Here is a 24122-nt window from a genome sequence, read left to right as displayed (position 1 = left end):
GAGAAGAGCCTGCTGCCTCCCTTTGCCTTTGGAGGGGATGGCTGGCCCGTGGACACTGCTATGCTGGGATGGTACAGGCGGGCACAGCCCCGCCGCCCCTTGCCACAGTCCCTGCGCAGCGTGCTCAGCTTCCCTTGCTCTACCTCGAAGTGACCTGTTCTTTGAGGCTGATGTCTCCATCACGCTGGCCACGCTTCCAGCTAGGCTGGGTCGATGCCTTCGCGTTTTCCTACACCTTACCAGCTGCTCTCCAGAGTCAGGTGCAACCCTGTGTGTCCTGTGTCCCTGCCACCTGGAAAGATGCCACGGCAGATAATAGCCCACAAACCTGCACCTTTTCCAGAGTTTACCAAACAAGTGTGTATTTCTTGCTGTGTGCCAGCATACACAGTAATGGTGCACTTTGAGCTATGAGAATCACAGCAAGCATTTCAGGTGTGTGCTTTCCTTCTGAGAAGTCACTACATCCCACAATTCCTTTAACTGTATTGTTAAAAATACTTCGTAGATTTCTCAAAGCCTGGTGATCATCGTTTCTGACTATAAAAGGCCCATGGAATAACACTGGCTCACAGCTTGGGGGAGCACTGAGAAACTTCAAGTATCTTCCCTCTGTTTCAAGAAAAAATAGCAGCCATACCAGATGAGAGCTTTTAAACAACATCCTCCTTGCCTGTGCAGTGTAGCTCACAGGAAAATGAATCCTTTTTCAGATCCATATGCTAGCTGCAGTATTTCCTGTGTTTTTCTGGTCACAGGCACACACATAATTCATGAGAGTGCTCAGTCCTAGCTGTGGGCCTGAAAGGATGTGGTTGAAATCTTCAGGCTGCTCATGTTCTTGTCTCCATGCCAAAGCTCTGGTGGATGGTTTTGGGAACTCTGTGTTCTTGCTAAACTGGGCAATGTTGCATCCCAAGGGGTGAAGAAAGAGAGAAATTATGGAGGGGAGTAGAACCACATGGCTTTCTGTAGAAAATTTTTGTTTTTCAATAAATTCAGACTAATACTCATCCACTTCAAAGGGGAAAAAAGTCAAACACTAAAAGAAACAGAAGACATCCCCATCACAGGAAACCCAACACAAGTGGTCCCTAAGAACCAGAAGCATGGCTTCTCTATGGTTAGCCTAACCACAGAAAAAAGAACCATGTTGTTCAGAGACAGAGATATCACAAAGCTAATGGACTACTTGGACATTGACTCAGGCCACAGTGAAACCTGATGGTAGGAAGTAAAACTGCTGATGATGAGCTACTGTCCCTGGAAGAGCAGCTTGTGGGCAGGAGTCACTCTTATGGAAAAAGCGATTTTCAAACCTCCCAGCCCTGATTCCGGGAGGAGTGAGTGCAGGTGGTGGGAGCTCTGCTGACAGGCTGTGAGGCTGCACCTACTTACACATGCTCGTAAGGACCAGAACAGCTGGTGGAACCTTAGCTGGAAGGTCATGGGATGATTTTGCTGTGTCAGGCTAATGCCAGTGCTCAATGCACAGTGGTGCCATTCATGTTACAAAAATTCACTATTAACCTTGAGCTTGCCTGTAGCTTGTCATTCTGTCTTTCTGTCAACAGCTTTGCCTTTTGGCGGTGGGGATTTTTATAAATGAAACCTGACTACATGGAGAGGAAACACTAATAGACAAAAAGGAACTGTAGAAATATGCAGTTAAACACAAATGTAAGGAAAGCTTTTCTTCTAAAGGTAAATTAAACGAAACAGCAGCCCACATACTATGGAGGCTTTTTAGAAATATAATACTTGGAGAGGTATCTCTGAATTTAAACACTGCATCTATCTCTATCTCCAGAAGACCCCAATGCAAATTGAGCCAGCTCCCCCACTGTTTCCCCACCTGCAGACTCCCTGGCAATGCTATAGGAGGAGTGTGCTCTCCCTGTGGGGCTGATTCCTGGCACAGAGCCAGGGAGGAGTGAGAACCCTACAAATGCGCTTGCCCTCACTGTACACACGATCCTGCACCTCCTCTCCAGGAGCCCAGGAGATGTCAAACACTAACAGCAGCAGCAACATGTAATCTAGGTCTTCATTCTGCTATCTTGCTTGGGATCAAATTGCAGATTTATAATGCTTTAGATGAAACAAAGAGGCAATTATTATTTATTACAATAGTAGTCAGTGGCTGCCATGTGGCTTGCTTGTTAACGCTCAGTGTAGAATATACAATTAAAGCCAGGAAATAAAATTTAATGCCCTATCAAATGACTGGCTTCATAAGAACCTTACATCTTCTCCTACAAAAACATTATCTTTTCTTCAAAAGCTGCTTCAACACACAGCAAAACACTGCCAGAATCTTTGTAATTTCAGCATAAATACATTTTGTGATATAAAGTAACCAGAACAGCACATAATGCCCTTCCTGGTCTTTCTACTTAACATTTTAAAATATGTACTATGTCTCCCACATTCTCTTTCTATAATATTTTATATTCTTATCTCTTAAAAGGTTGACTTTCTAAGGTTTTCTGTTACTGCTTAGAAACAGTATGATGTTCACACTGCTCTGTATTAAATACAATGTCTAATAGCACTGTTTTCAAGTCATAAATGCTGTTTCGTAAATATTTCTAGGATTAGCTTCTATCATAAAAATGAAATTGGACCCTTAGGAGGGGGCAAGTTTAGCATTCATTGCACAGAGATTAGAAGGAACTGTCTGATATGTGGACTTCACACTGAGCTGAATGAAGTCGTTGGAAATACTCCCCCAGACTTCAGTCCATGTTGGACTGCACGTGGTAATTCAGGGACTGACATTCATGCTTGGCACAGCCTTTTCCTTTTCACTTCAGGTAAGAGTGGCAGATGACAAGTTATAACACAAATACCCCAGTTTTGCTGTAGAACAGATGTCAAGCTTAGTCTCTGCTGAACACCTCAGTCTCTCCATAGGTACTGCAATATTTATTGCAATCAAGACCAGAGCCATTTTGAAGCAGGACCCGCCAGCTGTGTGAAGTGAAATGTATTCAAAGCTGCCAACAGTAAGAAATTAAATACAGACTACGGCAGTGTCTGCCAATGTTTTGGGCAGTAGCATAATGGTGGCAGCCAACTGAACTCGAGATGGCAGCAATCTAATATCCCCATCACCAACTCAGTGATTCACTAATTAATTTTTTTTAATTGTATCTACTGGTGTCATCCCCCTGTGCAAGGCTGAGGAAGTAGAGAGAAGGGTATAGTGAGTAGGAAAGACAGCAGGCACTGGAAGGCAGCATCTTGGTAAAGACAGCCAGGTAATCTGTTCAAGGCCATCCTGCATCAAGTGGTGCGGTTGCATCGAGATGCATCTGACAAAGATGTGGGTAAGAACAGTATAAATGAAGACGAAAACTAGTTTTGAAACCAAAACTGATGGAGTTTTTTGGTTTTGTGTTGTTTTTTTTTTTGTTTTTTTTTTGGTTTTTTTTGTTTTTTTTTGGTTTTTTTTTAACCTGATTATGGAAAAAGGAAAGGACACAATGATACTAGACTGCTGCATAAATCTTCTACACCCAGTCCTTCAGGAGGTTCAGACAGTCGTGTGTGTTCCACCCAAGAAACTAAATGCACTGATGGCATTTTGTCACATTACAACACATGAAGAAACAAGATCAGTACACACAAATAATGAGGCAGAGCTTAGACTTCTGTTACCCAAAAAATAACATAGTGGAATAGATCTTCCACCTAAAAGAAAGGTATTGGAGAATGGGTGGCTAAAGAACAGATATTGCTCCAGGAACATGGCAGCTCTGCTAAGGAGTTAGAGGAAGTCTTTGCCCCAACCTTGAGGATTGTTCCAGCTATTGGACAATGCCTGCTTTTGTGGAGTAGCCCTTGCCTCCTGCCCAGTTATCGCAGCCCTTTAGCCTACTGGAAAAGAAAGGTGGTCCAAACTACACCATCAGGACTGACAGGATAGTTGAAAATCATCTCTTTCCCCTGTTTTGGCCTCATATCTGAGTACAGAGATCTTTGAAAAAAAGGATCATCGTTGGAGAGACTGGGAAAGTGTAATAGTCAAAGCCAAAGCATCAGCTCAGCCTAGATGTTCAGAAAACTCTGAAAGATATCTTATACTGTAGCTAAAATTAATTTCCTAAAAATTAAATTGAGCCAGTGTATGAAGCAGAAACCACAAAAAGACATGGTGTTTTTCTTTCTTGTATAGTATAATGCTTTGTGTTCTTACACTGATGTGTTCAGCTAAAACTAGAAACTCCTCACAGACTTTGCCATGTAAGAAGGTAGCATATAAAACAATACAAGTTTCTAACTTAAAAACTTCATTCCTCTGCCACTTGAAGTAAATTTAGCCTGAGATTTTTTTTTCCACAATGATTCTCATGGGCTCTAAACTCAGTTCTTGCCATACTAACAATAATCCTTCATGTCTCCAGACTCTACCCGTGTTTGTTGCTAATCTTCAGTCACAAAGTAATGAGATGCATCAGACATCATCAAGCTGGCCTAAGGGGTTACAAATTTGGATGAGGGCCACATACTGTACTAATTGCTTCTAATAAATTACATATTTCAGAAGGGACATCATGATTTTAATCATTTATTCTGCATGTTGTTTCCTTTGGAGAGAAGAATAAGCAGGCACTAAACAAGCCGAGCGTCTGAAATTCATGGCAGAAGCTAGAAAGAGCTCATTTAATATCAACTATCATTGTAAATACTAGAATTATGCATGTATCAAATCCCAGCATCTGAACACTTAGGGAACAGCCAGTGAGTTCTGGCTCTTTTAATGACTCAAACCAAAGTGATATCTTTGAAAATTCCTTTGATTTATAACAACTCAGATTTAATCCCATTTCATATCTTATAGCTGGGGCTTAACTGAAGAAAAAGTCTTAGTTTTGATGCAAAGGAAAATATATTAAGAGGGGAATTTAAAGCATGCATTTCCCAAAAAGCTGAGAGGGAAAAGAGTCAAACATACATTTCACTTCTGTAGGGAAAGACTTTAATTATGATTTGATGGCTGTTCCTCACAAAGGGGTCCAGTGAACACAGCTACAAAAACTTTCTCTAAAACCTGATGAAATTGGTAGGATCTTGATCTGATCTAAACAGCCTCTTATAGGGTGAACTAAGATGAGTGAAGGTTTCCTATTTCCCTGACCTCTAGCACATCCACACTAGTAGTCTTACTGTTAATGAAATCCTCAAACCTCTTGGGAACGTGCACTTCCTTCACAAGGGGAGACCTTGATAGTACTTAAATAGCCCCTAGTATTAATAACAATAGCTAGTAGGTAATGTGGAGACTTGGGAGCTCTAGGGAACAATGCAGGTTTGGGAACAGGTCAGGCTGTCTGCCACTTGTCTTTCTAAACCTTGCTTCCTGTCACTGCCTTCTGCATTTCCTTCCAAGGATGAGCTGAGATACCACACAAAACATGACTATCTAGGTAAAAGGCAATGTGGCTCAACACAGAGTATGTCTTGGGATGGAAAGCTGCAGTTGCAGCTCTGAGACTCAAATGTGCTCTTGATTTTCAAGGGGTAATGAGACATCAAGGAAGCACTGTTACCTGGGATGAGTGCAATCTGTTGCTACCTTGGCAGCCTGAGATGCCTTCGCTTGGTTCCTCTCTATCTGTGAGGGTTATCATCCCGTTATAGACTGCTCTGGCAAGTGTGAGGGGAAAAGGGTGAGAATCCAGGAAGGCTTCCAGGGGCTACTCTAACCCACCAAGCAGAATAATGAAGATATCTCTAAAGATGATGTTTGTGTAAAGATGGGGGGATCTTTGTGCTAAAACAGCTGGACATCTACTTTGGTACAGAGGAAAAGAACCAAAGAATTCTTCTTGGTTTTGTCATGCAGAACAAGAAGCTGATTAGTCAATAGAAGAAAAAGGCCTTACACAATGAGAATTGCCTGGAAAAGACTTCACCAAGTAAAGCTCTGACTATTCAAATTGACAAACATTCCTCTGGTTGTTTTTATGGTAGTTTTCTTTGGGAGGTTCAAGCCAGTCTCTGGACATGGAGAAAGAGAGCTTAGAGCATGAGAGAATTTGAAGTTCAGGCATAAAAGCCTGAGTTTCAGAAGTAAAAGGTGATACAAACAGGGGAACTGGAAGTGATGAATCCTCAGTTAAGAGTGCTACTACACCTAGAGAAAACTGTGATGAGGTAAATCAAAACATACAGAAAATAGGATGGGTTAGTTTGGTGCAGTCTTCAGGCACTGACTTTGCACACTATGTAAGAGCACGGAATTAACAATCACTGGGTGGCAGGTTAGAAAAAGGAGTATCTGAATGCAAAATGGAAAACCTCTTTGACTTCCATTAGGTTTGGTAATATATTACTAAGAAGCACACCATATTGAGCTGTTATCTGGTTGGCTGGCTGCATCCCTCTCCAGATTACCACTTAAATCAATAGCTCTCACATTGATTTTTAAAGCACACTGTATTCCAGTTAAAAGAACAATGCTCTGAGATGAGTCAGCTATTTATTCTGTCTGTAGGAACTCTGGTGCATTTTCATTTAGGAAAATAAAAGTGGGAGCCAAAGTACACACAGATATCTAGTAATAGGAACCTGCCTGTTGTACTATAATGTGACAGAGGCTCTGCAGACACACAGATTTGCTACAGTGTGTGCACCAGCCACAACCTGGCCTTGAGCTACAGCAAGCTTCCATAATGATGGAACTGAAATATAAACAGTTCATAACATTGAATTTTTGTTTAGTAATTGCTGTAGCAGAGCAGAAAAATATGTCTATATGTATATCATATCAGAGGTATGCACATGGAATCATAGAATGGTTTGGGCTGTAAGGGATGTTAAAGATCATGTCATTCCAACACCCCTGCCATGGACAGAGCCACCCACTAGACAAGGTTGCTCAAAACCCCATCTACCCCAACCTTGGAAATTCCAGGGATGAGGCATTCACAATTTTCTGGGCAATGTCAATCCTTTCCCTGGGCAATTAAACTAAGAAGCCGATTTCCACATATTCACCATGACACATAGAACCTCAGCAGTATTGTATTTCCATTTATTTTCATGTATTTGTATATTCCATGTAACATGTACTATAGTTCCAGTATTGTAACTAGTCATCACTGTTGCCTGATATGCTTCTGCTCTTTTCAATCATATTAAAAATTTCCTCTTTTATACAGGTTCTTATAACCACAACATGCAGCTTAATTTACTCTTCCTTTCTCTCTTCTATTTAGCTGTCACTTGAGGAACCAGCAACCTTTCTTTCACCCAGTTTTGTAACTATTTAAAGACACTTACAAAAACTGCAGCAAAAATATTCTCAGTTCAAAGAAGAAATAACAATTGCAAGAGCTACCTGGAGATTTGGAGTCAGGCTGAAGTACAACTCTGCCTACGGTTTCTCTCGACCCCTCTCTGCTGCAGGCACAGAGCAAAGATCCTGCCATGGCCCCTTGTCTCTCCCACAGCTTTCCACACGCAGCTGCTGTCCTGGCTTCAGGCTTGGCAACTGCCTGTCAGCTTGGCCTGTTTCTGGGAACTTTGAGTTAACAGCAGCTAAAAACTACTAAAATTCCAGAGAAGTTAACAAATGAAAATGTTTGTCCACTACAGTTATTATCTCCAGTTTTGAATGTAAGGTACCAGATTACAGTCTATTCCACCTTCCTTTAATTACAGCCTTGGAGGCTATGGAGCAGCTAAGGGACATATAAGGGAGAGAGGTTTAGCATTCAGAATTTTATTCTTTACTATATATTGAATATCGTGAATATACTGGGAGTATTTATATATATATGCAAAGTTGAAGAACAGTGTGCAATTATGATGCCTGTTGTTCTGAAAATACTGTTGAACAGTGCTATTTTCAACTGCTATAAAACTAGAATAATTTAAATAATTGCAAAAACTCTGCGTTTCTGAGTAGAAATGCCTTTGTGTGTTTCATAGCACTGTGCATTTCATGTTGCTACATATTTTCCTCCTGACCCCTTAACAAAACAAAATAATATTTGTGTTTTCATACCAGTGGAGAGGAAGAGTAATGAATTTTCTACTAGGTAATTTTTACATTAAAAAATATGACAGTAACAGTATGGTAAAGATGGAGCAATCCAACCTGTTTACAGGAAAAGTTATCAATTTCCAGGTGTCCACCTGTGTATCTGTGAGCATAGTGTAGTTTAGAGTGTTAAGGTATGGAAGAGAGGGATTTTGTGCTTTGCTTTATGCAGTTTACAAAATATTTTGGGTTAGTTCTGAAGCTTTTTGAATCACATCCTCTCCTACTTTTATACTGTTCCCTGAGAATTAAGTTGATGTAGAAGTAAACTATGCCAGGCACTTTCCCAGGTTTCAGGAGGGTGTTGCAGGTAACACTACATTGGCTGCAGTCCTTGAGTGAAGATATAAGAACCTGTTTTACACAGCACTTCATTTGCACAGTATTTAGTTTTGACTTGTACAGGAAAATAATACAGCAGCAAGATCAATAGGTATTATTGCTATCCATGCAGAGTATTTTCTTTCACAAAAGTTATTGTAATTGACTCTAATAAGATTATTTCTAATATCCACAAACTTTAGCCCATTTGACAAACAGATAAAAGTCTTTTGCAAAAGCTGAGTGATGTTTTAACTGCGCCTGAGACAAGTACTAGAGAACTGAAGCTACAGAATTATTTCCATAGAAGTGGCTGACATGGTCAGTTAAATGACACTGGCAGTATTTCACACAACAAATCAGACATCCCACCTTTTCTGCCAGGTAATAAATTGTGCTAAGCAAACAAAGGGAAATTTATGTATTCATTAGCTATCAAGAGACACTTGGCAGAATAGCCCTTGGTCTGCAGTCTGAAAATCCTGCTCTGACAAGTGTTGGAAATGCTGGTGAATCACTATAGATCTTGCTTCACTGCAAGCACCATCAAGTCAAACTCTGCAGTTACTTGAGAAACAAGGCCTAAGTGTAGTTGTTCTAATCCCAGTTGATATTCCTGCTGCTTTTATATGTATTTCTAAAATACATGTTAGCCCTTGAAACATTTGCCAAGAGTTCTCATTTTTCCTTATCTTCTGAAGAAAGATTTCACATTTCCTAGGGTCAGATCCCTAGCCCACAATTTTGCCTTTTCTCCTTTTCACTACATGCTGGAAAGGGAGGCAGAATATGGGGGAGTGGTTTAAATATGAAACAGAGAACTAATAGAATTTGCACATTCAAGGTTCTTTTCAAAGTTTGGCATTGAATTACCTGTTCTCAAACTAATAAAAGTAGCAAAACTTTTATTTTTCTTTCGACAAATAAATTCACCACTGCAGCAGGATTCTGTGCTGAGGATAAATAGATGGTCAGGATCAGGCAGATGGTCAGTGCCAGACAGTGACTGCAAAGTGTGAAGGCAGCGATGGCTGAGCACGGGGCTCCGGCTGCCCGCGGGCAGCGCCACCACTCCCGCCCCGGTGTTTGCTCTGCGGGAGGAGACTTGGGGCCACGCGAGGGGCAGCGGCGGGACCCGCACTGTACCTTTGAGGGCAGGTGGGGTGAAGACGCTCTGCTTCCTCTGCTTGGGAGAGGCGGTCTGGGACTGGGGAGGGACAAAACACAGAGAGACGCGGTAAGAGACGCGCACAGGGAGAACTTTCTGTTCCCAGCAGCTCGGGGTCTTGCCCCGCAGCTGCTTTCAGAGGGTGCACACACCCATCTGAGGAGTTTCTAAGAAAAACAGATGGTGTACATCTGGTGCCAGCTTCTGGTCTTTCATGTATATGGAGAAAACTAAGATTAGATAGACAAAAATATGTATGTAATGGACAACCTTTATGACTCCTAGGCAAGACAGACCCAATTCTACTGAAAATTACCCTTCACTCTAAAAAAATAGTTAAACATAAGATTTGGATAGCTGTGCTTTTAATAGTCTGTGTAATAGTTTCTCATAAGGCAAATTAATGTTTAGATACATAAAATAGTTGCAAGATTTAAATTAACTGTTCCAATTAAACAGTGCAATCAGTTGCAATCAATATGTATCGGTAAAGTAGAGCTGAAATTATCAATATATACATTTGAACATAAGGGGAAAATCTCTCCCTTTCTTTTTTTTCAGTGTCTTCTTTTACATCTAAGATAATTTCAGCAGCCAATCACTCAGCCTTTAACTGAGCCTGATTTGAGAGTTATATTTAGACACAGCTAAACTTTTTATGGCCCCAAAACTGCACCTATGAACAAAAGACAAATTATTCCAAAATAATGGTTGTAAAATTACACATAGAGTAATAATAGTATAATTATACCAATGTTAAGTTAGCAAAATCTAACTGTAATACATTCAGTGTTAAAGCAGGGCACTTTTGCAAAATGAAAGCAGCTAAATTGGTGTTCATATTATACCAACATGAAATATGTTGACATACAAAGGACAATAAAGCCACATAAGGTCACACCCATAGCTAGCATCATGTCACATTCCTAACAAAAAGCTTAAGGAAAGTCTGTATGTAGACAAGGTTTTTGGTTTTTTTCCCTCTTCTAATCAATTTCTATTTATATTTGATCATAACAATGTTGTATTTTCCCAAATATTTTGTAAAAATGTCTAGTATATAGACTGAATTTTAATCAGATCTATTTCTTCATGGAACATTTGAGACAGCTCTTAAGAGAACCACTTTCACACAAGTATGGTCAATCCTATTACCTTATCACATTAGATTGAATGATAAGATTTAGAAATAAAATATTGTCTTCTTCGGAAAGAGAAAGATATTTATACACACCATGGGACAGGTTGCTGATCCCCACCTTAGTAAATCTTTATAGGTCTGTGCTTGAGTCCAGATTGGAACCAATCAATACCTACTGCTGCTATTTAAAGTGCTGCCTGCTGCTCTGGGCAACGGGTGAAGGAGAAAGAGATCAGGGAATTGCAGGAACTATTCAAAGAGAGACTAGAAAGCAAGATTGGAGGGAGGACCCCACTTTTATCTCTTGTGCAAACAACATCACTGCACTGCCTGCTGAAGGCTTGGCAAGTGATAGAGTAGAGAGGAGTTTGCAATGTTTTGTTGACCAGCAGTGACCTGCAGATCCAAAGCAATCCTTGGATGGGTTGAGCTGGCAGGGGCAGGTTTGCTGTGCTTTGGCAGGGCAGGGCAGCAAGGCAGAGGGGAGCTTGCCTCTCCCAGCTCCCTGCTACAGGGAGAAGGGAGAGCCAGCAGAACTGACACACAACACAGCTTTACACAGCCCTGGTTTGAAAACGATGGTTCTTAAAAGGCTGTGTTAGTGAAGATGGCATGACAATGTAAACAAAAATATTAACGAGGATGACCCAGTGAGTTTCAAAGGGGCTTTAACGACAGACCTATTTTAACAATAAATATGTGGTATGTATAGTTGGGTTTTTTTTGGTTTTTTGTTGGTTGTTTTCTTTTTTGTAATATTTCACTTACCTCTGCCTGTGAGATGCTTGTTCTCTTCTCATCTTTTTCTAGAGAAAAATATGGAAAGAAAAAATTGTAACAGAAGTGTTTCTCAGTGCTAATACTTGCAACACTATAGCACTGTTTTAAATAAGTAATTAACCTTCTGATTTACAGCTTTTTGTTCTCTTTTGTATGTCTCAGAAAACCAGAGGCCCTGATTAGCATTTAGACTTAAGAACTTCATCTGAAGCACTTGACTCCTGTTTTTGTGTGTGAGAAACAGCAAGCAATGGAGCGCCTTTAGCAGCAGGTCGCTTGTCCAGACTGCCAGCAGGCTCTGTGCTTGTCAGTGAGGCTGTCAGGGCACAGGGCTGCTGTGCCCAGGGACTGCACTTTCTTCTGTGGTTCAAAAGGTCTTGGTTGTCAAATGGTGTGCAGCAGACTTACAAAGGGCTCTACTGCACTCAAATAAAAATGATAAACTCACCTCATTCAAGTTATTAATATGTCAATAAAGGTACTGAAGAGCACATTTCATTAATATGTGAAGTTAACAAACTAAGCTTAACAAAGAGTAATCTTTCATCTCAGAAATTTCATGACCCTACTGGACTGAAATTTTTCTTGGAACTTCTTATTTCCATTGAATTTATTTGCTTTTGATTATATGCATGGTAGAGTTGCCAAAACTAGAGATTTCTAACAAAATAAGCATCTCAGAATCTGTATGAACAACTAAGTAAAATCATATGAAAGAGAGGAGGCTTAAAAATCTTCCTAACTATGGGATGTAACCAGTCATTGCATGTGCTAAATTATTTTTCTACTCTTATACTGTTGTAGTTAATGGCCAGAAAGTGTCTGTCTTCTGCCAGTGATTTCACAAATATTTGATGAATAACACACAGGACCTTTGAGCAGAGTAGTCTGATGCTCTAAAATAGGATGCCATTAAAAACAGAGACATCAATCTCTCACTGTACCAACACCCCTTCTAAAATTTTCCACTTGCAGATATCAGTGTGTAATTTTCACCGAGGTGTGGCAGAACTGTAAATGCAGGTCTGAGAGAAGAATAAGGTCTAGGCCATATCACTTTATCTGACTTATTCTCTAGCTATTGGCTGCTTGTGGAGTGCTGTGTATGAGGGGACAAGCCAGTCCAGGCAGCAGAATCACATTTTCTATTGCATTCTTCACCACTGTATCTGTGCATCTTACAAATATTGATTTACTGGATTTTTCAATGTATGTATTTCCCATTATTTCTACCTGAAAGACTCTCAAACCACTCTTTCTCAAGGTTAAAAAGTGTAGTTGAAAATAGTGTTGATTCCTAAGGCATGATTCCACAAGTACAGAATTAGACAGGACAATCAGGAGGCCAGTTTCCTGCCATTGACATTTGTGTGAACTTCGGTAAGGTCACGAATCTCCTCCTTGACTTCCCTACCTGTAAATAAGTATAGCAGTGCCTATTTCAGTATAGCAGTGTCTCTTCAATTCCATAAAACACTTTGAGGTATGAAGTCAGGCTGGGTCCATGGGTGATTATTTATGTGCTTGTAATCTTTCTTATTGGTTGTATACAAACAGACCCAGGCTTCAGTGAGTCAACATTGGACTCCTTTTTTTAGCTCAGGATCCTGGTTTTACTTTAGAGGCTGAAATTTGAACAAATCAGGAACTTTCAGTGAAGAACAATGAAAAGTAATTTACATCCCATTCCTTCCCGAAACTCTAAATTTGTCCAGATTAAAAATATTTTGTAAACACAATTTGAGGTTTGCATAAGGAAAAAAAAAAGCAGCTTTGTCAGGTTTCAGGTCTTGATCCTGAGGATGTACACAACTCTACCCCTCTGGGCCCACACATTTAGTGTTCTGAGTGATGTGACACTAAAACTACTAGAACTGGAAAGTTTCCAGCCTTTCACCCAGGAGCTTTCATATGACAGGAAACTTCAGGAAAAAGAACTGGTCCCACCATATGGAGTTAGAGAAATCATTCATATCCATAGGGTGAATAGTGCCAATGAAAAGCATCAGATAACATGGGCATTTAAGGGTGACTTACAAGATCACATAAAAAAAACAATTTTTCAAATCAGTAGAGATCAGAAATGAATCTAAAGGAGTGAAAGATACAGACTTGAGGCAGCAGCCATGAAGTTTCAAGTGAGATGAAGGAAAAGGTAGAGCTGTCTGGAGGTGCAGTTTGGTCAATGGTACATTTTGACATGCATTTATTTTTGAGGACAGAAAGAGCACCACATGCATACTTTTGACAGGCATTTTGATGGATAAGACCCAAAGGAGAGTGTAGATTTTAAAGGAGAGGTGATAAGGAAAGGGAACAAAGGAAGTCTAGATTCCTGAATGCCATAGACTGAGGCAAGGAGAAGAGAATAAACAAAAACTCCTTGAGGAGGAGGAAAAGATGAAAGGCAAGGGGGACTTGGAAAGAAGACAGACTAGTTTGTGTGTAGCTGAGGTAGCAATGAGAGACAGGAACAGTGGGATTATAGCAGTGAAAGGGGGAATTTAGTGATGACAGGGAGCAGAGCTGGAGTGCAGTGCAGGCTGGAGCTCAGTCAAGAGCTCTCTGCCTGGGGAAATACTTAGAGCCATCTTGGCCTAACTGAAGGATTACATTAATAATTATGTGAACAGTTGTCCTTGGACAAATAGTGGTTTTCCAGTGTAACTTACAATGCTTTGAAAGCAGTTTAAATAAATTAATGAAAGAATGTCTCACTAAGCAAGTATCCTTGTGAGAGTCAATGGAAGTAGGAATTAATGCTCTCACTGCAACAGGCTGGTACTGGCATCAAGAGACCATGTAGAAAACCAGATTTTATGATGAGAGTGGAAGGTACAAGGTAAGAAAAAACATCATCAGTTAGCTACTGCAAATCAGGCATTTTCACCTACAGAAACCAAACAAGTCACATATCTCCCACCCTCAAATTCATCAACAATTATAAGCTGAATTTCTTTACTGAACTCTTAGAGCATAAATTCCTCTTGAGAAGGGTCAGGAAATAATCAGACAATAAATCACAAATATCACTTGATTCCCAGGGCAGGATGAAGTCCTTGGTTTGTCAGCATCCTTTAGTTCCCATTGACTACTGTGCAGGCAGGATTCTGTTCACAAACATAATAGTTATACAGAATGAGAAATTCACTTGTTATGTTTATAACTAGGCAATTATACCACAGAGAATGTGAATTCAAATGATCAGCTATTGCTCTTTTATATGAAACAAAACCCCAGTTCTTAGTAGATAACTTCTCCCTACAGGTTTGCTCTCTTTTTGGGCCTGGAAGGGAAGAATTTTAATGGTGTTCTGTTTTCCTCCCTCACAGAGTGTAACATTTTTCACAGAACACAATACAGCTGTGTTGTATTCCAAATCTCAACATATGACTTATCCAGTTAAACTTACGTTCGGCTGCTCTAATTAGCTAACAGGGATCTAATTACTCAAGTAACTTCTAGACAATTTTTGTGGTTTTGTTCTAAAGAGGTGTAATAGAAATCATATGAAGAGCCAAGAATGGATTTGTACATACCTAAGTATTGGAAAGTGGAGGTACCTAAAAAGAAGATTGGAGCTATGTTTAGAGGTTTTTTGACACCTGTGCTGAGGAAAAAGCAGATGAGGACTTTCCCCTGTGCTGGGCGAATAATGTCTGAGCCTAGTGTGATCCTTACCTCATGCAGACTGGAGTAACACCTGGCAAAATAAACAGGGTTTCAGGCTTTAGTCCATATCCTCAGAAAAGTAAATAGTCAGTGAAAAGTTCAGTTTAAACAATATTTCCTTCAGTCCAGATATGTGCACAGGCTTTCTGAAACAAAGCTTTGGTTTTTTTTAAGGAGAGACACTTCTGAAAGCCCACCTACCTGCACCCCTTTCCGCATTAGATCTGGATGCTCTAGTCTTTACCCAGGGCAAAATCTCACCCACTCACAGGGAAACCTGCGAGACTTGGCCTAAATACGTTGCTGAAATAGGTGGAAGAAACCCCAGAGGATTTGTCTCCCAAACACTTGTTAGCAGAGCTCTTTTGGATCTTTATTAGAACATCCACCAAGCCCAGCTGATACAGTAAGCTGAGCTTCCCAAATGGAGTGGAAGGAGGTTGGTTACAGCTGGGATCACAACTGCTTGGTGGTGCTGATAACTCTTCCATGAATCCCCACTGCTGTGCAAATGGCATGTCCATGCTGGGGGAAGCTTTGTGGTTGTTTTAGACTAAGGTCAAAATTCATCTGCCTTGCTTCTCCCACTGAATAATGTTAATGCACTTGGAGCAGCTTTGCAGGGCAAGGAGTGACCTGTTTGAAAAGCCTTGGCCTCTGGTATCAGCCATGGGCTCTGCAGTGGTCTTATCCAGCAAAGGCTTATGTCATCCAGCTAAGTACCCTGTTTGCTTTCCCCCTGGCAAGAGTAAATAAAAGAGCCTTTTCTGTTGGGTTTCAGCCAGGCACTGGAGAAATAGAACAGATCAAAGAGGCTGGCTTTTACACAAAAGAAACTCAGCAAGAGGCTGGTATAATTGTTGGAGAAAGCTTCTTGTAGAGAGTTTGGAATTTTCATTGGGAAAACACAGTTGAGCAGTTTCAGATAAAAATCACTGTGGGGCTGATAGGTTTGGATTTGAATAATTTTTGTCATAGTGTCTAAATTTTCTCTTAAAACTAGTAAAAACAATAGTCTTACTGCTCAGATGGTGGGAATAGCCTGTGAGTTGCATGCCTGTAACAGGTGTTAGTTAAAGAATTATTTAAACAAGAATGGTTTGAATCTGACAGAAATTTGCCTGGTGACAGACTTCAGGGACACAATGTTTAGTCTGGAGCCACTTTATAATCCTGCACTTGACCCTGTGTATACAGTGTCCCTGGAGGGAGCAAAATAGATGAATAGAGTCATGGATCCAGCCTTTCACATGCAAACGAGTGCAGGGCACCCCAAGCTAGTGACAGATCAGATACTGCTAGTGCTATGAAATAGTTCCATTTAATTCCTTTTCATTGGCTTTGATGAAGTATCTCGCTGGCCAAGCAGTACCATGTCCATGAGCAAAGTTTGCTGTCAGAAACTGTGAAAGAAATTAATCAATTGCTGACTTCTGGTCAGTGTGCTCAATGATGACACTGAGTTGGAAAAAGGGACATAATTTTTCTGCATGTGGGTCCACTTAGTCATCCCCTTTAATGAAGAGGAAGGTGGCTCTCGCTTCCTTCTGTGTGCTTGGGCAGTGGGGGCAGAGCTCTGCTCCCAACCTTGCTTGGTGCAACAAGACAGACTACTTGTTTCGAAAACTGACACTTACATGGCACAGACTCATGCAGTTTTAGGAATTAAGAAGAGAAATGGATAATTTTTTAAATAATTCTTCATTGCCGTGCCCTTTAGTAGCAAGAAAATCTGAAATTTCCTGAAAATTTTGTTCCAGTCATTTCACATTTCAATTTCTCTATCAGAAAAAAAAAAGGATATTTTTTAATCTACCAGTTTGCCTCACTGGTGTTTGACCACCACCATTTGTATTAGCCATTAGTATTTGTAAAATAAGCTCATTGAAACCTGATTTAGAAATTGACTGAGATAGTATTTTGTTTTTATGCTATCGCAACTACTTTTTCTTTCTTCCAGAAGACATAGCAAGATCAAAAAATACTTACTGCTTTGCTTTTTCTGGAGTTCTAACTACACATTACAACATCATGTAGCATTTCATTGCTTTTTACTAAATCACTGAGGTAAGAAAACAGAAAAAATTCGAAACAGACAAACATAAAAAGTGTTTATGCAGTTAATTGTTTGATTTTTGCTTGCTAGTTTTTATCTACCAGTATCTATCAATGAAAACTTGACTACAAGTTTATATGTCATTACATTTAATTACAATAAAATATCCTGGTTAGCACTCCTGGAGTGAGTATGTGTTTCTGGAAATATTCCCCTTACAGAAGCACCTCATTAAACTGCCGTATTGCAGCTGCTGTGGCGAGCATAGCTGGAAGGTCTGCTCCCCTCCTCGCTCAAGTGCTGACAAGAGAGAGTGTACATGGTGGTTCTGCTGCATCTCACACACTAATCAGCATCTAAATTACTGCCTGGTCCTTTAGGGAGCACTAATAAAAAGATTTGTATAGGAAATATTAATAAAAACATATGGGAGAGAGGAATTTGCTATATACACAGGCATTTGCATGCCTATGTTATCAGGCACTTGCAGTGAAGGTGTGCAGCGTGGGAAAGATCCCACATTGTGCTGACAACACCATCACCAAGAGACCTCTGTCACTCCATCTCACAGATCACAGCACAGATTTTCTCAACTAGCTCCTGACTGTAACCAGTCCTTCAGACTTCAATAAAATGCTACAGGCCAGATGAAGCTGACACTTAGAAATTTCTTTCCATGTAAATCAGTATTTCCCACCTTCATTATTCAAGTAGCCATTACTACCCCTGAGAGTAGGGGCTGCAATCTCCTTTGTTAGACCAAATCCTTCCAAAAGGTGCTCAAAGTCAGCCACTAAATGAAAAGGACAATCATTCTTTTACTCTCAATACACACAACAGCATGTGATTGAAATAGTATCTATATCTCTGATCATACAGAGATGACCCACTTCAAACTGCACAGCCATAAGGATATGAAGTAAAACCACCGTTCCAAAATTACACAGATCAAAATATCTTTAAAAGATGCATTGTGGTACCATAACCTATTTTGAAAGAAACTGGAGACATTACAAACCTCAAATGTGAATCTAAATGTATTTGTTTGCATCAAATGAATCTCAGAGGGAATTATAGTGCCTGATTCAGCTACTTTGTTATTCCATCTTCATGCCAGACTCATGGAAATCAGTCTCATTTTACTGGCATTAAACTAGAATCTAAGAGTGATGAATCAGGTCTCAAGCCTTACCACAGAGCAGTCACGAATTATTACAAGCAGCACAAGAATCATCCTTCTCTTAATGATTTTGTTTTCAATTTTTCACTCTCCCTTTCTAAAATATGTGCTAAATATTAATATAAAACAAATTCTAAATAAGTTCCATAAATCAAATACATCTTCTCAAAATATGATTTGGAAGAGAATTAAAATTGAATAATTTTCTCCCTTCTTAAGAACAAGGACTGAGTTGTTCTGCTTGTCATCTTGGAGTTGCACTTCCACCTGACTTTGTGGTCTTGCAGCTGCTGCCAACTCTGTAAGGCTTTTTCTGATATTGTCCTGGCTTTTAATGACAGGACAGAAAACAGGCTTTGTAGAAAAACCTGTCATGAAAAAAATACTTCCATGCAGAACCTTCTTTTCCTAATGGCAGAATAGGCCCTGTCCTGCAACTCTGCTCCATGAGGGCCAGGTGAGTGAGGCACAGGGAATGGACCTTCCTGATGCGGAGTCCTGGATCTATGATATGGGGACAATAACAGACATGACAGGTCTTCCCAGGAAAATAATGAACCCAGTGAGAAATATGCTTGAAATAAGCATTCTGTTTGGGACTTTAATTCACAAAATAAACAATGCTAGCCTTGAAGATGCTTTCTTCTAGTTGCTTTCTAAGCAGCACAAACTGCTCTTAGGTGAAGGAAATGGAGACAGCTTCCAAAGAACAACTGATTAAGTAAGAGGAACTAGGAGAAGGTAAGTAGAAATCTTTATTTCTGTCTTTTGATCTCTCAGATGAGATATTTTCTGGACCAAAAAAAAAGTCTTACTAAATTATCAGGAATTACTCTGAGCTAAACTTCTCATGCCCTTTGCAGTTGACCAATGTGGACTACTGGCATAAGAGCTGGGAGGAACCTCCAACAGGACCACAGGGTGTAACTCTGGGCAGAAGCTCTAGATCAGGGTTTGCCTCCAGCTTGCTTTGAAGCTTCCTGAAATTTACTCCTTCCAAAAGTATACCATTTAACAGCAAAATACTTCTTTCAGTTTCCAGCACAACAAAATTAAGCTCAATCAGAAATCCAGGGTGCCCACTATGCTCTGACTCTTGGTGAAGAGTTTGTCTGTGCCCGGCTCGGCTTGGTGATGTGGGGAGCAGAGTGTTGTTCAGGCAAAAGGAGTCCCACAGGAGTTGAAAAAAAGAAGAGACAAAAGGCAGACAACTTTTTCATTTAATAAAATAGTTCTAGATTTAGTGCAACTGTGAAAGAACTTCAGCCATACATAAATAGACTCAGTCAAAACTCTTGTTCATTATCTAAATTGAGTAAGGACAGTCTGTCTTGGGAAAAAACCCCTTACTCTTCCAACAAATAAATGTAAACCAGGGTGAAACTGATTTTCTGACATGAGCCAGAACAGAACCTGACAGCCATCATTTCTGGGTGCCCCAGGCAGTGCTGAAGGAGCAAAGTGAAGCAGAAGAAAACCTAAGAAAATTAGACTTTCACAGAAATATGGAACTAGGCTAAGAACAAGGACTGAAAAGTGGATGTAAATCACAATGTGGTGTCTTGAAGTTTGTCCAGCTGTGTAGAACATGAACTCACCTCACTGTAAGGTTACATTGACACAGAATCTATTCTGACACAACAGCAGATGTCAATAAAGATTGCATCTCTGTTGTATGGATTAAGGGCAGTTTCCACACTCACAGCATAATCTCACCGGGTCTGAAACCTGACAGTGAAGGAAAAGGTTCACATGAAGGAAATAGGGGAGCAGTGGAGATAAAGATGTTTTTTGAGAGGTTAGAGGAAGACCAGATCTGTCGAGTGTCTGCCAGCAAATACTCAGAGAAATAGGTTCAGAGCAGAAACAGGAGTCTGAAATGAATATGCCCAAGGAAAACATACTGCTAGACTACTAAAAGTTTGCCAATAATTGCTACCATTTTACCAAATGTTCCCAAAACATACACAAAAACTTTCCAAACAGTTTGGAATCTCTTTGTCCATTGACTAAGCCATAACAGTGTACTAGTTTGTGAAAAGACTTAATATGTTTATTAAGTATTTTCAAATCCAGCTCCTGGCTTGCTTTAGGTTTACCCTGTGTTCAAATGACTGTAGAGGATCAAGATCTAAATACAATTGAGGCAAAGATCATGAAGTAAAATTCGTGGTTACCAGGAATATAGTACAAGCCAATCCCCTGATATACATTTAAACCATTTCCTAATAACTTCATGTGCAGGAATCAATTGTGATGGAAAATGGCTCAGAACTGACCTACTGATCACGATCTTTCTATTGGTGTTACAGCTGCAATAGCTATCACTGTGAGCAGTTCCTTTCTTGCCTGTGAGCTGTAGGAGTATTCTAAGCTCTAAAATAAAAACCAGCAGCAGCAGCCAAAACAAAAAAACCCCACAAAACACCCCAAACAGCCAAATGTTCCTTAGCAGGCTATAGCTCATAAAGCTGTTTTAAAAAAAATCCTATCTGAACAGTTGTGTTTGTACATTCTGGAAAGTGACATTTGCCAAGGGAGAAGAAAACATACAAAACAATAAAATTCTTCCTTAGCCTGTGATTATTATTGCTGCCTTAGCAGTTTCCTTCCTTTTGGAATAATACCTCAAGGATTTCAGTAAGGATGTGTTGCAAAGCTAGTCCCAGCCAAGTGCTTGTGGCTTGCTTGTGGTTAGAAGGCATATACAGAAAGCTCCTCACATACATGGATCATCTTACATGTGTATCAAGTAAACTACTAGTAATAGTTCTTTGGGGGGTTTAGGACCCTTTTTACAAAAAGAAGATGCAAGTAGCATTCTTGTAAATTCATTTTTTCCTTTTCCAAACTTTCCAAAGGTCAGCAAAATGAGGTTCCATCATCTCATTCTTGCCTTCAGCACAACTAGGTGGGCCGGAAAAGACCAGAGCAACCACTGTTAGCTCAGAATAAGTCAGCTGCAAATTCCAAAGGCATTTTTCAGAATTTCTACTGATGTCACTTCATACCAGAGGCAGAGGGGACCCTGGGTTTTGTTTTATACATCTCCATCTGTACTGTCACAATCAGAAGCACCTTGCTGTGATTCCCATGGAATGAACTGTTCCACACCTTCCTATGGAATATGCTGTACACATTAAAACTGAAGTCACACACCAATGCTGGCATTTTAGGAGGGTTGAAGGCACACTTTTAACAACTGCAGCCCTGCTGTCTACTTACTTTATTTCAGAAATGGACAGTAAAAACCTAATGTTGGTCAGGACCAAAAATTTTCTGGGCTGCAATTCTTTAAAGGGAATTTTTTTCCTCCTCTATCCCCCAATCACTTTTTAGTTCATCAGTACGATTCCACTTCAAAGAGAAAAGGTTGTGAAATAGGTCTTAGTAATGGAAACATGTTGCTTTCAAACCAGCTGAGCTTTTAGGTTAAGTTGCTCCCTGATTCTGTACCTGTCCTGGAGAACCTAACATAACAAAAAATGTGGGGCAAATGCTTCAGTTGATCCCAGAGATGCTACTGTTTGGTGTTGGTCAAAGAAAGAGCAGGACAGGTTCATCCAAATCTTGGCTTTCTACCATTGCCTGAGAGCAGTTATGGCAGGGAACTTCAGAAAGACTTGAAGGTAATACTATCACCACACGTCACTGACTGGTGGAGGCTCAGTGCAGCAGTGTTTAGGCTATGGGATTTTTAGGCACCAGGATAAACTGTACTGTGGGGTGCAATAGAGCTCACTGCTTTATTGAACTGTCTGCCTTGCTCAAGCTCATTTTCTGCATGATGTGACTATCTCTTCTTGTATCATCAGAACAAAAGGTGTGGCCTCAGGTGAAAAACACAACCTTTACAATGCACCTTCATCCACTTAACACTGCTAACTCTGTTAGTGCAATTTGATTTCACAAGATGAATAATACCAAGACAAAAATTTTTTTGTGGTACATCTGCTTGCCAGGTATCATAGCAAAAACATGAACAAAGAGTGAGCATGTCACTGTGCTTCATTCTGTTACTATGGTAAATCCTCCAGTAAAGTCACAGGAGGAAAATATTAGAAGTGATTTTAGATACAGACAGAGGAATAGCTTTTTGAAGGGGAGAAGAAGGAAACAGAGCTCTACTCAACAGACATACAGCCTAATTCCACCCCCAAACTGCTTTGGTTACTGTAAAAATAGACTTGACCGGTCCAACTGATCTTGTTTCCACCAGCTGATGACACAGGCTGCTCAGATTCACAGGAAAGCAAAGCTAAGCTCTACACCTCCTTGCACTGTTGATGAGTTTCTGCAGCCTTCTGTAGTTGGCAAAACCTTTCATGACTAATATATTCAATTTGTTTAGTCTCTGATAGCTTAAGATCCAGATTCATTAAATTCCAACTTTTGATGTATTTTGAATTAAAGCTTTAACTTCAATTATGCCACATAAAGAGTTAAATTTTGTTTCTAAAAGCTCAATAAATGGGCTACCCTGATTGATGCTTTAAGTGCAACCCCTTCCCAATATTCTGAACATAATGAGGTTAGTGCTAAAAGCTGGATTCACTCTCATCTGTCTGCATTATCTATTTATTTCGCATACGTCACCATGGTAAATGAGTGCTGCATTAAGTACTAAATAGTAGAGGTCAGAAAAACCCTGTGTTGTATTTTTTCCCCTCAGCAAGACTGAAACATCTATTAATGGATTTCAATTTATTACCTGATGTAAACTACGAAAATATAAAACCCCCCCAGTATTAGCCCATTATTGAAGTATGATTTAAATATAATCTCAAAACAAACAAACTTGACATTCTTATTCAAAACATTTTGTCTTACAATGTCTGATGGACTTAATTTGAAATAGCCACTGAAATATTTTAGCATTTAAAAAAATTAAACCCCTCAAAATACAAACAGAATATTTGCCACAGGCTAAACCGGACATATTTTCTCCATTTTTTTTTAAATGACATCAAACTATGCTCATGTAGCTATGTTAAATATGGCTTAAGTATTTTGACTGCAAGAAGCAGTTATTACGCTTAGGCATTTCATTTTTTAAGTAGAAAGCTCACCATCTATTCAGAATTCTCACCAAAAGAAATTATATGAGGTGTATAAGCACTTGGCAGAGAGCAAATCTGTGAAAAGCTACTCTAGCAAATTAAGCCTTCTGACTGCAATAAGTTAGAATCTGTCCCACGACCCTCCTCAGCAGGTTGGGCAGCCTTGCATGTCGCTATTCCCTACCCATGGCACAGCTCTGCCGTGCTACATACACAGAGGTGATAACAAGTGTAAACATTCCAAAAGCTTATCAGTCCTCATGTTGAATGATCAGGCAGCTGGAGATCTATAACATGAAGCCATGTATATTAAAAATTATTTGCAAATAATCTCCTGGGGTGGAAGAAGGCTGTTTCTATGGTACTTTTGTATAAGGAACAAGGAAAACAGATGAGGAGTACAAGGTTCAGCTCTAAAAATACCTCGTTCACTTTCAGATAGTTCCAGGGACATTGACTCTCCCAATACAAAACCAACAGGAAGTAGGGAGCAGGAGGAACAAGTACATGGTACTTAGTACAAAGTTAAAGGTATACATTAGCAGCTTAGCTGCACTGATAAACTATGTCAGTTTTCATCTGTTGGGTATTAAGGGCTGGAACAAGAAAAATGGACTAAATGCAATTCCAGCCATACTGGGTACGAGTAAACTTTTTGGGTTTTTGGCTTCATGTCCTCTCAGCTGCAGCA

General features: G+C 40.0%; 1 protein-coding gene across 1 annotated transcript in view; it reads right to left on the bottom strand.

The window, feature by feature from the left end:
* Positions 1-24122, bottom strand: part of PPP1R1C (protein phosphatase 1 regulatory inhibitor subunit 1C) — a 45720-nt gene that overhangs the window by 12566 nt on the left and 9032 nt on the right. The window contains 2 exon segments of the mRNA XM_071562312.1: positions 9521-9581; positions 11452-11489. Coding sequence (XP_071418413.1) covers positions 9521-9581; positions 11452-11489 — 99 coding nt within the window.

The sequence above is a fragment of the Pithys albifrons genome, chromosome 8 (genome assembly GCF_047495875.1).
Source record: "Pithys albifrons albifrons isolate INPA30051 chromosome 8, PitAlb_v1, whole genome shotgun sequence".
Classification (NCBI taxonomy): domain Eukaryota; kingdom Metazoa; phylum Chordata; class Aves; order Passeriformes; family Thamnophilidae; genus Pithys; species Pithys albifrons.
The sequence above is the reverse complement of the archived record's forward strand: the minus strand, read 5'-3'. Positions and strand labels throughout refer to the sequence as shown.